General features: G+C 32.5%; 1 protein-coding gene across 1 annotated transcript; it reads left to right on the top strand.

Annotated features, from left to right (window-relative positions):
• The first annotated feature begins 5,016 nt into the window (after positions 1 to 5,016).
• On the top strand, positions 5,017 to 11,291 carry LOC110864574 (fumarate hydratase 1, mitochondrial). Its single transcript, XM_022113675.2, has 18 exons — positions 5,017 to 5,164; positions 5,287 to 5,456; positions 6,218 to 6,335; positions 6,615 to 6,764; positions 6,830 to 6,940; positions 7,032 to 7,115; positions 7,671 to 7,769; positions 7,857 to 7,907; positions 7,994 to 8,043; positions 8,126 to 8,207; positions 8,288 to 8,382; positions 8,492 to 8,558; positions 8,672 to 8,722; positions 9,473 to 9,568; positions 9,728 to 9,826; positions 9,938 to 9,967; positions 10,069 to 10,134; positions 10,939 to 11,291. The coding sequence occupies exons 2-18, from the start codon at positions 5,308 to 5,310 to the stop codon at positions 11,023 to 11,025; spliced, it is 1,485 nt and encodes a 494-aa protein (XP_021969367.1). The 5' UTR covers positions 5,017 to 5,164; positions 5,287 to 5,307; the 3' UTR covers positions 11,026 to 11,291.
• Positions 11,292 to 12,503: the final 1,212 nt, after the last annotated feature.

Below are 12,503 nucleotides of genomic sequence, written 5' to 3'. Positions count from 1 at the left end.
CTAGGTTTAAAAACCGGTTAAAAACTTAAAACTCAAAAAAAATAATAATAATAATAATAAACTCAAAAGTGCTAAAAAAATTAAAAAAAAAAAAAGATGATGACCAGTTTTTTTTTTTTTTTTTTTTTTTTTTGAACGGCTAATTTTTGACACCTCCCAATGATTTAAGAGTTTTTTCGCAAACTAGTATTGATGGAAAAACTATTTACCATTTTGGTGTTTCTTGAAAACTATTTACCAAAATAGTGTTTTTATTAATTTTGTGTTCTCCTTTTCTTTTAATCAACGTAGTAAACTTTTAATTATTTTTTCCATTCAATCAATCCATTGTTTACACTTTATTTCTTTTATTATACCATATCTTCCAATCAACTCAATACTTTTTTTTATTTATTTTCTAATTACTTTTTTTTTAAATCAACATATAAAAACTTATTGAAAACTATTTATCATAGATGGATTAACCAAAGCTTTAAACTATATTAGCATGATGGTATATCTCATTTCATGCCCTTTCTGGACGAGCAATCGTATCCACCCATCTTATGTTCATAAGTAATTTCTTGATATTATTTTTTTTGTATTAATATATAGTGGAGTAGCCAACTCACCAATTTAATTGACTTCGTTTGATAGAAAATTTGTTTTTTCTCTTCTAACTTCTTCTCGTTAATTATATAAAGAAACTCTAAACACACCGTGCTTAATTTTTTTGCCAACTTTCAGAGTATATGTTAATTGAAGACACAAACATACTGGCTTGATAAAAAAAAACATGATAAAAAATAAAATATTAATAGGTTAATTATAAAAAAACTATATGTTTGCCAACTTGCAGAATATATGTTGATGGAAGATAAAAACATATTGGCTTGATAAAAGTAAAGTATGATTAAAAAAAATAAAACATTAACAGATTGATTATAAAAAAATTATATTGCGTTAATTGAAAAAAATGTATGTTCAAAAAAAAAAAGATGATGACCAGTTTTTCTTTTTTTTTTTTTTTTTTTTTTTTGAACGGCTAATTTTTTACACCTTCCAATGATTGAAGAGTTTTTTCGCAAACTAGTATTGATGGAAAAACTATTTACCATTTTGGTGTTTCTTGAAAACTATTTACCAAAATAGTGTTTTTATTAATTTTGTGTTCTCCTTTTCTTTTAATCAACGTAGTAAACTTTTAATTATTTTTTCCATTCAATCAATCCATTGTTTGCACTTTATTTCTTTTATTATACCATATCTTCCAATCAACCCAATACTTTTTTTATTTATTTTCTAATTACTTTTTTTAAATCAACATATAAAAACTTATTGAAAACTATTTATCATAGATGGATTAACCAAAGCTTTAAACTATATTAGCATGATGGTATATCTCATTTCATGCCCTTTCTGGACGAGCAATCGTATCCACCCATCTTATGTTCATAAGTAATTTCTTGATATTATTTTTTTTTTGTATTAATATATAGTGGAGTAGCCAACTCACCAATTTAATTGACTTCGTTTGATAGAAAATTTGTTTTTTCTCTTCTAACTTCTTCTCGTTAATTATATAAAGAAACTCTAAACACACCGTGCTTAATTTTTTTGCCAACTTTCAGAGTATATGTTAATTGAAGACACAAACATACTGGCTTGATAAAAAAAAACATGATAAAAAATAAAATATTAATAGGTTAATTATAAAAAAACTATATGTTTGCCAACTTGCAGAATATATGTTGATGGAAGATAAAAACATATTGGCTTGATAAAAGTAAAGTATGATTAAAAAAAATAAAACATTAACAGATTGATTATAAAAAAATTATATTGCGTTAATTGAAAAAAATGTATGTTCAAAAAAAAAAAGATGATGACCAGTTTTTCTTTTTTTTTTTTTTTTTTTTTTTTGAACGGCTAATTTTTTACACCTTCCAATGATTGAAGAGTTTTTTCGCAAACTAGTATTGATGGAAAAACTATTTACCATTTTGGTGTTTCTTGAAAACTATTTACCAAAATAGTGTTTTTATTAATTTTGTGTTCTCCTTTTCTTTTAATCAACGTAGTAAACTTTTAATTATTTTTTCCATTCAATCAATCCATTGTTTGCACTTTATTTCTTTTATTATACCATATCTTCCAATCAACCCAATACTTTTTTTATTTATTTTCTAATTACTTTTTTTAAATCAACATATAAAAACTTATTGAAAACTATTTATCATAGATGGATTAACCAAAGCTTTAAACTATATTAGCATGATGGTATATCTCATTTCATGCCCTTTCTGGACGAGCAATCGTATCCACCCATCTTATGTTCATAAGTAATTTCTTGATATTATTTTTTTTTTTTGTATTAATATATAGTGGAGTAGCCAACTCACCAATTTAATTGACTTCGTTTGATAGAAAATTTGTTTTTTCTCTTCTAACTTCTTCTCGTTAATTATATAAAGAAACTCTAAACACACCGTGCTTAATTTTTTTGCCAACTTTCAGATATATGTTAATTGAAGACACAAACATACTGGCTTGATAAAAAAAACATGATAAAAAATAAAATATTAATAGGTTAATTATAAAAAAACTATATGTTTGCCAACTTGCAGAATATATGTTGATGGAAGATAAAAACATATTGGCTTGATAAAAGTAAAGTATGATTAAAAAAATAAACATTAACAGATTGATTATAAAAAAATTATATTGCGTTAATTGAAAAAAATGTATGTTCAAAAAAAAAAGATGATGACCAGTTTTTTTTTTTTTTTTTTTTTGAACGGCTAATTTTTTACACCTTCCAATGATTGAAGAGTTTTTTCGCAAACTAGTATTGATGGAAAAACTATTTACCATTTTGGTGTTTCTTGAAAACTATTTACCAAAATAGTGTTTTTATTAATTTTGTGTTCTCCTTTTCTTTTAATCAACGTAGTAAACTTTTAATTATTTTTTCCATTCAATCAATCCATTGTTTGCACTTTATTTCTTTTATTATACCATATCTTCCAATCAACCCAATACTTTTTTTATTTATTTTCTAATTACTTTTTTTTAAATCAACATATAAAAACTCATTGAAAACTATTTATCATAGATGGATTAACCAAAGCTTTAAACTATATTAGCATGATGGTATATCTCATTTCATGCCCTTTCTGGACGAGCAATCGTATCCACCCATCTTATGTTCATAAGTAATTTCTTGATATTATTTTTTTTTTTGTATTAATATATAGTGGAGTAGCCAACTCACCAATTTAATTGACTTCGTTTGATAGAAAATTTGTTTTTTCTCTTCTAACTTCTTCTCGTTAATTATATAAAGAAACTCTAAACACACCGTGCTTAATTTTTTTGCCAACTTTCAGAGTATATGTTAATTGAAGACACAAACATACTGGCTTGATAAAAAAAAAACATGATAAAAAATAAAATATTATTAGGTTAATTATAAAAAAACCATATGTTTGCCAACTTGCAGAATATATGTTGATGGAAGATAAAAACATATTGGCTTGATAAAAGTAAAGTATGATTAAAAAAAATAAAACATTAACAGATTGATTATAAAAAAAATTATATTGCGTTAATTGAAAAAAATGTATGACAAAATAATAAAACATTAATAGGCTGATTATATAAAAAAAATATTAGATTGCTCGAAAAAGGTATAATAAAAGAATAAAAACACAAGTGAATTGATTGAATAGAAAAAAATAAAGGTTAATTATGTTGGTTAAAAGAAAAGGCAAATATAAAATAGAGTTAAATGCCATTTTAGTCCCTGTGGTTTGGGCCATTTTGCCAGTTTAGTCCAAAGGTTTCATTTTTAACCTATGGGTCCAAAAAGGTTTCACAGTTGGCATTTTAGTACACTTGGTTAACTTCATCCATTTTTTCTGTTAACGAGAAGACCAATTTGGTCATTTTGTATGTAATTCTGTTAACTAAAAGGGCAATTCAGCCATATAAAATGACCGAATTGGCCTTCTCGTTAACAGAAAAAATGGATGAAGTTAACCCAATGGACTAAAATGGAAACTGTGAAACCTTTTTGGACCCACAGGTTAAAAATGAAACCTTTGGACTAAACTGGTAAAATGGCCCAAACCACAGGGACTAAAATGGCATTTAACTCTATAAAATAAACAAAAACACTATTTTGGTAAATAGTTTTTAAGAAACATTAAAATGGTAAATATTTTTTCCACCACCACTAGTTTTGGAAAAAACTCAAGGATTGAACCTTGGTCTCCCTACAAGAGATAATGACCAGTTAACAAAAACCGGTTAAAACATCAGTTACTAACTAGGCATTGTGCTCATCGTGCCACCACTAGGCATAATGCCTATTCACTAATTCAGGAGAAAACTCAATAAATATTGGAAAACCAGTCTTGTGAGAATCGAACCTAGGACCTATTGGTCCTAAAGTCTTATCCCACCCAAATATGTCACCAGGCTATAAAGCCATGGGCGAACCTTGAGGTATTGATTACTAAGGGGCTGTTTGGCAACTTCTGAATGATTAAGTGCTGAACAGTAAGAGGTCTGAACCATTAAAGTCCTGTTTGGCCAAGCTTTTTGAAACAACTTATTGACTTATTGGCTTTTTGAAAAGTCATAAGCTCCAAAATGATGTTTGTCAATGAGGGTGTATGTGAGGGGAAAAGTGACTTTTCCAAAAAATCACTCCATCCTGAAGCACTCCTAAACACCCCCTAAGTGTTGAACTAGTAAAAAGGTCTGAACTATTAAGAGTTAGTATAATATTTAACCGTTCAGAGGCAAATGTATGACTAATTCAGATCAGAGGTCTTAGCCATTCAGACTCAGTAAAATGGTTAATTATTCAAAAGTAAATGTCTAAACCATAGACATCTGCTCATGAAACAAACAATCTGAACCATTAAATACTGAACCAGTAAGAGTGCCTGAACCAGTAAGAGAAGGTAAACAAACACCTCGTAAATCAATTACACAAGAAGTCTTGATAGACGTGCCAAAAGGTTTTGAGGATCAAAGAAACCAATTGGGCCGAGGCCCATACCTCTCGCTGAAAAAAGTCAGCGTCAGACCCAGGGTGCTTATACTTTTTTACTTCTCTTTTCTCCAGCCATCTCGGGGCATACACACCCTTCTGCAATTCATTACATTCATTCCGGTATTCTTCTTCTTCCTCAAACCCTTCTAATCTAAACATCATTATTTCAGATCACTTAACCTTATTATATCACAATCTCATTTTTCTAATTCGATGCTGATGGTTTCACTATCTTATTACAGGTTAATTTGTAGGAAAAAGAAATGGCGATGGTTCAAGCATATCGTCGAATATCTGGCGGATCGGTCGTTTGTGCAGATTCGCTTCGGCTCACGACGTGTTGGAGATATTTTTCTACTGGTTTTAGAGAGGAAAGAGACACGTTTGGACCGATTCAAGTTCCATCTGATAAGTTAGTGTTCTTTTTTTATGTTTTAATCTTCCTTTTACTGTTATTAGGATGCTGAGTTTATTGGTTGGTTTAGGCTTTTTTTTATAATTTGGATCTTTGTAGAAGAACACTTACTGGCAACAGTTAATGTTAATGATATATAGTTTTTATATTTAGGTGTTTTAGGAGGCTTTAGATGTAGACAGCCTTACCTCTACCCCGTAGGAATAGAGAGGCTGCTTCCAGTGAGACCCCCGGCTCGATAGTAGTTTTGTATCAAGCCTTGGACATAAGGCACATAACACTCAGCAATTGAGACAAACGCCGATTAGTGCATGTACCCCTTGTCTTTCGGCTATCAACGCCACCACATGATGCTTGATTAACCATCCCCTCTTTTAACGTTATTTTCACGAAATTAGTAAAATAATGTTAAAATTAGAGCACTTGCACTTTTGCCCCCGAGCGCCCACACATATATTATATACATCTTACCCTCCTCAGACCCTACCTTAGCTTTGCTATTGGTGGGATATACTGAGTATGATGATGATGAGGAGGAGGAGGAGCGAGGAGGAGGCTTTAGATCAACCTTTTGGCTTCATAACATTAGTTGAAAAGGTGTTTAGGAGGCTTTAGATCAACCTTTTAGCTTCATAACATTAGTTGAAATACGGTTAAGGGTGAACTGTTGAATTTAATTTGTAATGGGTGGTGATGAATTTCTTTTTAATAGGTTACTTGCTTTTTTTTGTTAAGTAATTGGTTTTTCTGTTTTTTAGGTTATGGGGTGCGCAAACGCAACGATCTTTGCAGAATTTTGAAATCGGTGGTGACCGTGAAAGAATGCCTGAACCGATCATTCGTTCTTTTGGAATCCTCAAAAAGTGTGCTGCTAAGGTTTTTCATTCTTGCAACTTCGCAGCATTTTTTTCGTATCGATATTTAGTTATTAATCAGCTAAAGTAGGATGTGTGTTGGCCTGTTGCTTAATTAATAGATAAATGAAACATGTTTGTCACTAGAATCTTGCTTAATTTTATCATAATTGATTGCGTATGGTTTCATATCAACACTTGTAAATGGAATGATTATATGTACCTACGTTTCGCTATTTGTTAAGTTTCGTTTTACGTTAGTTACTAGATTATTTGGTAAATGAGATTACATGCGTTATAGGTAAACATGGAATACGGGCTTGATCCATCTATAGGGAAAGCAATAATGGAAGCTGCACAAGAAGTGGCAGAAGGGAAGTTAAACGATCACTTTCCATTGGTTGTATGGCAGACTGGCAGTGGCACGCAAAGCAATATGAACGCCAACGAGGTAACTTCAGTATTTTTCATTACTCAGCAACACATCATAGTAATCATAAATCATGGCGGCAATAGGTTATTGCAAATAGAGCGGCTGAAATTCTCGGCCACAAACGTGGCGATAAGTTTGTGCATCCAAATGACCATGTGAACAGATCACAGTCTTCAAATGATACATTCCCAACCGTAAGCTTCTCGAAAACATTGATTGTAAATTTCTTTATCTTTAATTCTTGTTGACTTTCCAGGTGTTGACTTTTGCTTGGTTTGTTCATAGGTTATGCATATTGCAGCTGCAACAGAAATCAACTCAAGGCTTATCCCAAAACTTAAGCAGTTACATACTTCCCTACAAGCAAAGGTAATTAACTAATTAAGTATTTGACTATGCAGTTAGTATCGCTGATATATCACCGATACACCAGTGATAATATTGGTGATCGGTCCCCTGGTGAGATATTGGGCAGAATATGGGTACCAATATTATCGGCGATATTGACCGATATTCGACCGATATATCACCGCTTTTCCCGATATCAGTACCCTTCTTCTTAGTTCTACCATTCATCTTTCTTCTTATTGCTGCTAATAGTGTTTTAAGTCTTAATTAGTTCCTAGTTGCTACAATTGTTATCGTTTTGCAAGTTGCAAAAGGTTAATTTGTTAATGGTAGGAGAGTATACTGAATTGTTAGTGTTAAATTGCTATATATATATAAACTCAGCATGATATTAGAATTACCGATATGGCGATATCCCACCGCGATTACTGATATCTCAAATATCGCTCCTTGACCGATATCCGATTTTTTACCGCATTAACTGCCTAGGTATTGATTGTATGCTTTAACTTCGTAGCCGTAGTCGATTCTTTCGTTTTTGGTGTCATGCTTACTGAGTGCTTTTATATTTAACAGACAAATGAGTTCTCGGATATAGTTAAAATCGGGCGTACACACACCCAAGATGCAACACCCTTGACTCTCGGACAAGAGTTTAGTGGCTATACCACACAAGTATGCTTTTCCAGCTCACCCTTTGAAAATTAGTTTAGCTAATAACATAAATTTGGAATGGTAAAACCAAGTATTTTGTTGTTACAGGTGAAGTATGGAATTGATCGGGTTATATGCACTCTTCCTCGCATGTATCAGGTTGTCAATCATATCTATTATACTAACATATATGATATGTGTCTCTGTGTGTGAATCGTGACTGACGTATGTTTTCATGTTTTTAGCTTGCACAAGGTGGTACTGCTGTAGGGACAGGATTAAACACAAAGAAAGGGTACTCTTATTTTATTTTTTAAATTTTTTATCCTTCAATATCTTTTTCTTCCCCTTTATATGATGAGATGATTGCTGTACAGATTTGATGTAAAGATTGCTGCAGCAGTAGCTGATGAAACAAGATTACCATTTGTAACAGCTGAAAATAAGTTTGAGGCGCTGGTTGGTTTTATTTTTCTACAGATACCTTTTTCTGTATTTAAAAAAAAAAGTTAAGTTTGGTATGCACATTATATTTTCAGGCTGCGCATGATGCCTTTGTTGAAGCTAGTGGAGCCTTGAACACGATTGCTGCTTCACTTATGAAGATTGCAAATGATATACGGTTCCTAGGAAGGTAATGCAAGCTGCAGATTTTGTGTGTGTGTTTCTATATATATTATACATATATATATTACTTTGTAAGCTGCTTTATACTTATTATAATTCAACTTTTGGAAATTTAGTGGTCCACGTTGCAGTCTTGGGGAACTTATTCTTCCTGAGAATGAACCTGGGAGCAGCATCATGCCTGTAAAGTCACTATTCCATAACTACTTATAAAAATTTAATTTTTTTTTTCAATTTGGACGATAAATCCAGCAAGTTGGCTAATTATTTTGACGTTATGCCTTTTTTTATTTTAGGGAAAAGTGAATCCTACACAGTGTGAAGCTCTGACTATGGTCTGTGCTCAGGTACGTATTTTTCTTGACTCTTGGTATTGGTTGAAAATGCATATCACTTTTTATAATATAATAGTGGGTTACCACCAGCGCTCCGCAGCGGGTTCGAAACGTAGATAAAAATAAGCAAATCGCGAGAGTTAAAGTTGTTTGATGTTTTAGTTAAGGGCTAAACATGTCATCATATATTAAAGTTGAGGGGCTAAACATGTCATCATATATTAAAGTTGTGGGGCTAAACATGTCATCATATATTAAAGTTGAGGGGCTAAACATGTCATCGTATATTAAAGTTGAGGGGCTAAACATGTCATCATATATTAAAGTTGAGGGGCTAAACATGTCATCATATATTAAAGTTGAGGGGCTAAACATGTCATCATATATTGAAGTTGAGGGGCTAAACATGTCTTTATATATTAAAGTTGAGGGGCTAAAGTTGTTTGATGTAGCTAAGGGGCTAAACATGTCGTTACTAAGATTGAGGGGCTAAAGTTGTCTATTATTAAAAATTGAGGGGTTAAAGTTGTTTTAGTTGAGGGGCTTAACATGTCATTACCAAAGTTGAGGGATTAAAGTTGGTTAATGGCAAAGTTGAGGGCCAAAGTTGGTTGGTGGGATAAAATAGCATATTTTATATTTATAGTATATATAATGCCGGAAGTCAAAACGGAGCTAACACCTTTTGTCACATTTTAAGGTTTATTTTCTATAGATAAATTTGTTGATTATGATATGATGAAACAATATTATCACCTGCAGGCAATTGGAAACCATGTTGCCCTTACAGTGGGTGGTTCAAATGGCCATTTTGAGCTAAATGTTTTCAAGCCGATGATCGCTAGTTCGCTTTTACACGTAAGTGGGCTCAAGCAATCACAATTGTGTGGTTATCTGTTTTCTGTTATGCAACTTTTAAATACAAATGTTTATGTGTGGTTCTCAATTCTAAAATCATTGAAAATAATTTTCTGGATTTTACCATATATAATACTCATGGTGTTAATGTTTTTACAGTCAATAAGACTTCTAGCGGACGCATCTGCTTCTTTCGAAAAGAATTGCGTGAGAGGAATTCAAGCAAACAAAGATAGGATTTCCAAGTTATTACACGAGGCAAGCTAACAGTAAACACTAAGTTTTAAATTTACCGTGTTTACTGTAATAACTAATAGTATTAAGTACAATGTGATTTCTAATGTTATTATCTTTCTTGGTTCTTTGCAGTCACTTATGCTTGTGACATCTTTGAATCCCGTAAGCTTCTGTTTGAATTTACAATTCTGTGTCTTTTACATATATTCGTTTCTGATTTTAACTCAATGATGTAAATTATTTTTTGGATTTTTTTGATACAGAAAATTGGCTATGATAATGCTGCAGCGGTTGCCAAGACTGCCCACAAACAGGGATGTACACTCAAGGTGGTGTTTCTTTCTATATTCTTTTAGGATTAGGATCAAATACAAAGGATCCTAATTGTAAGAAGTGTAAGAAGGATTTATAGAGTGACAAGTGTCCAATAACACAAAAAAACCCACTACACAAAAAAACCCACTACAAAAAAAAAAAAAAAAACCTTAAACATCCACCACCACCAAAAACCTAACCCCCCCCCCCCCCCACACACATCACCCACCCTAAAAAAAAAAAAATTTTTTTTTTTTTTTTTGCCGAGGGGGTGGGGGGTGGGGGTTTAGGTTTTTGGGTGGGTGTGGGTGTTTAGTTTTTTTTAGATTTTTTTTTAGGTTTTTGGGGGTAGGGGGGGGGGGGTTAGGTTTTTTAGGTTTTTTTTTGGGGGGGGGGGGGGGGTTAGGTTTTTTTTAGGTTTTTGGGGGGTGGGGGTGGGGGGTGGGTTTAGGTTTTTTGGGGGTTTTTTTGTGAGGTATAGTTTTTTTTTTTTGTTTTTTTTTTTTTGCCGGGGTGGGGGGGGGGGGTGGGGGTGGGGTGGTTTAGGTTTTTTGGTTGGGGGGGGGGGGTTAGGTTTTTGGGTGGTGTGGGGGGGTGGGTGGGGGGGGTGTTTAGGTTTTTGGTGGTGATGTAGTGGGTTTAGTTTTAGGTTATTAGACACTTGTCACTCTATAAATCCTTCTTACACTTCTTACAATTAGAAGACTTTGTAGAATAACTTGACCCCTTTCTTTTATACATGAACTTATAAACACGTGTTCGTCAAAACTTATTTGAGGAAAGTAATAATAATTAATTAAAATTTACAAAATGTGCAGGAAGCTGCTCTCCAATTGGGAGTGTTGACTAGTGAAGAATTCGAGCAACTTGTAGTTCCGGAAAAGATGATTGGTCCAACTGATTAAAGCAACATGTTGAAGATATGGTTGCATTGTTGAAGCCATTTTGCTGTAAGTTATTTAGATAGGAAATAAAAGATCACTGGTCTCATCATATTTCGGGAATTCATTGAAGTGTTGTATTCTTCTGAGTGACGTGAACTTGTCGAGAAAAAACTACATGTCGCCAACAATATTTTTGCCGGATAAAGGTTTCTTACTTTGTTGTTTACTTCAGATGATAAAAAATCACTTAAACCCCATAATGAGATATCACAGGGTGTTTGGGTTAATTTATTTGTGCAGCTTATTAGCTTATTGCCTTTAGATAAAGCTAACAGACACCTTAAAAGTGTTTGGATATGGTTTAAGCTTCATTGTTATGGCTTTTTCTTTTATAATGCCATAAGCTTACTTAAACATCCCTTACATGTCATTACAAAACAATGATTGCTTTGGAGCTTGGTGTGCTATTTAAATCCAGTTAAGTTATTAACAAAAATTAGAAAGTTAAGGGAGTGTTAGTGTAAAAACTAAAAGTTAAGGGATTAAAGTAAAAAAAAAAGTCGAATAAAAAAACAAAAAGAAAAATTTACTGTAGCGCTGATGTGACGGACACTATAATAACCACAACTTGTCTTATAAAAATATTAATATAATTATATAAGTGTATATTAACAAAAATGTATGTTGGGCGACTAGGCGAGGGAGATAGCGGTGGCGGTGATGGTAATGTGGAAAAAAGAGGGCGTTCGCAGGTTGCCACAGGCAGTGACGGACCTAGAAAATCGTTATAGGGGCAACGTTTCATAAAAGGGATAACGAAATCGAAAAAACATCATTCTTTTCCAAAATTTACACTACCATTGGAGCGTCAAGGGGTAGCGGGGGCTACCCCTATTATAAAGCTAGGTCCGCCCCTGACGACAGGGACGGCTCTTACAGAAGAGGGTACCCCTTAATATAGTGTTACAACATCAACTTTGCTTAAAAAATTGCCAATGGCATACCCTCCAAAAGTTAACACTATTATGAAAAAATGTTAAGTTAGTTTGGAAATTGACAGTTTGATTAACGTTTAAAACTAATTTGGTCTGTAGAACCTAATCTTTTGCGAGAATTCATATGAAGTTTGCATCAGTTTTTAATTATAATAATTTATACTTAACTATAACATATGTTATATTAACTTTATATATATTGAATCTGGTTTAGATGATACCAAATTAAAAGTTATGTAGTGTAACTTAATGTTTTTATAGTTTTATGATGCATTTGAAATATTTACAAACTAGAGTTAATAGCCAAAATGGTCCCGGAGGTTTGCTCACTTTTGTCACTTTAGTCCAAAATCTAAAATTTTTAAATCTGGGTCTCTGAGGTTTGCATTTTGTTGCCATTTTAGTCCAAATTTCAAAAACCCCATTTTTTACTGTTGCAACCAGCCTATTTTGTCCTTTTGTGCAGGGGTATTTTGGTCATTTTTATGAGTTATTATAACAAAC

This window comes from Helianthus annuus, chromosome 6 (genome assembly GCF_002127325.2).
Source record: "Helianthus annuus cultivar XRQ/B chromosome 6, HanXRQr2.0-SUNRISE, whole genome shotgun sequence".
Lineage (NCBI taxonomy): Eukaryota > Viridiplantae > Streptophyta > Magnoliopsida > Asterales > Asteraceae > Helianthus > Helianthus annuus.
This window is presented reverse-complemented; position numbering and strand designations above follow the sequence as displayed.

Excerpts from the sequence above, each read along its gene's own strand:
- LOC110864574 (XM_022113675.2), top strand. The coding sequence starts at position 5,308 with ATGGCGATGGTTCAAGCATATCGTCGAATATCTGGCGGATCGGTCGTT. Across the intron at positions 8,383-8,491 it reads GATATACGGTTCCTAGGAAG|TGGTCCACGTTGCAGTCTTG; the intron begins GTAATGCAAGCT and ends TTGGAAATTTAG. Across the intron at positions 9,569-9,727 it reads TCGCTAGTTCGCTTTTACAC|TCAATAAGACTTCTAGCGGA; the intron begins GTAAGTGGGCTC and ends ATGTTTTTACAG.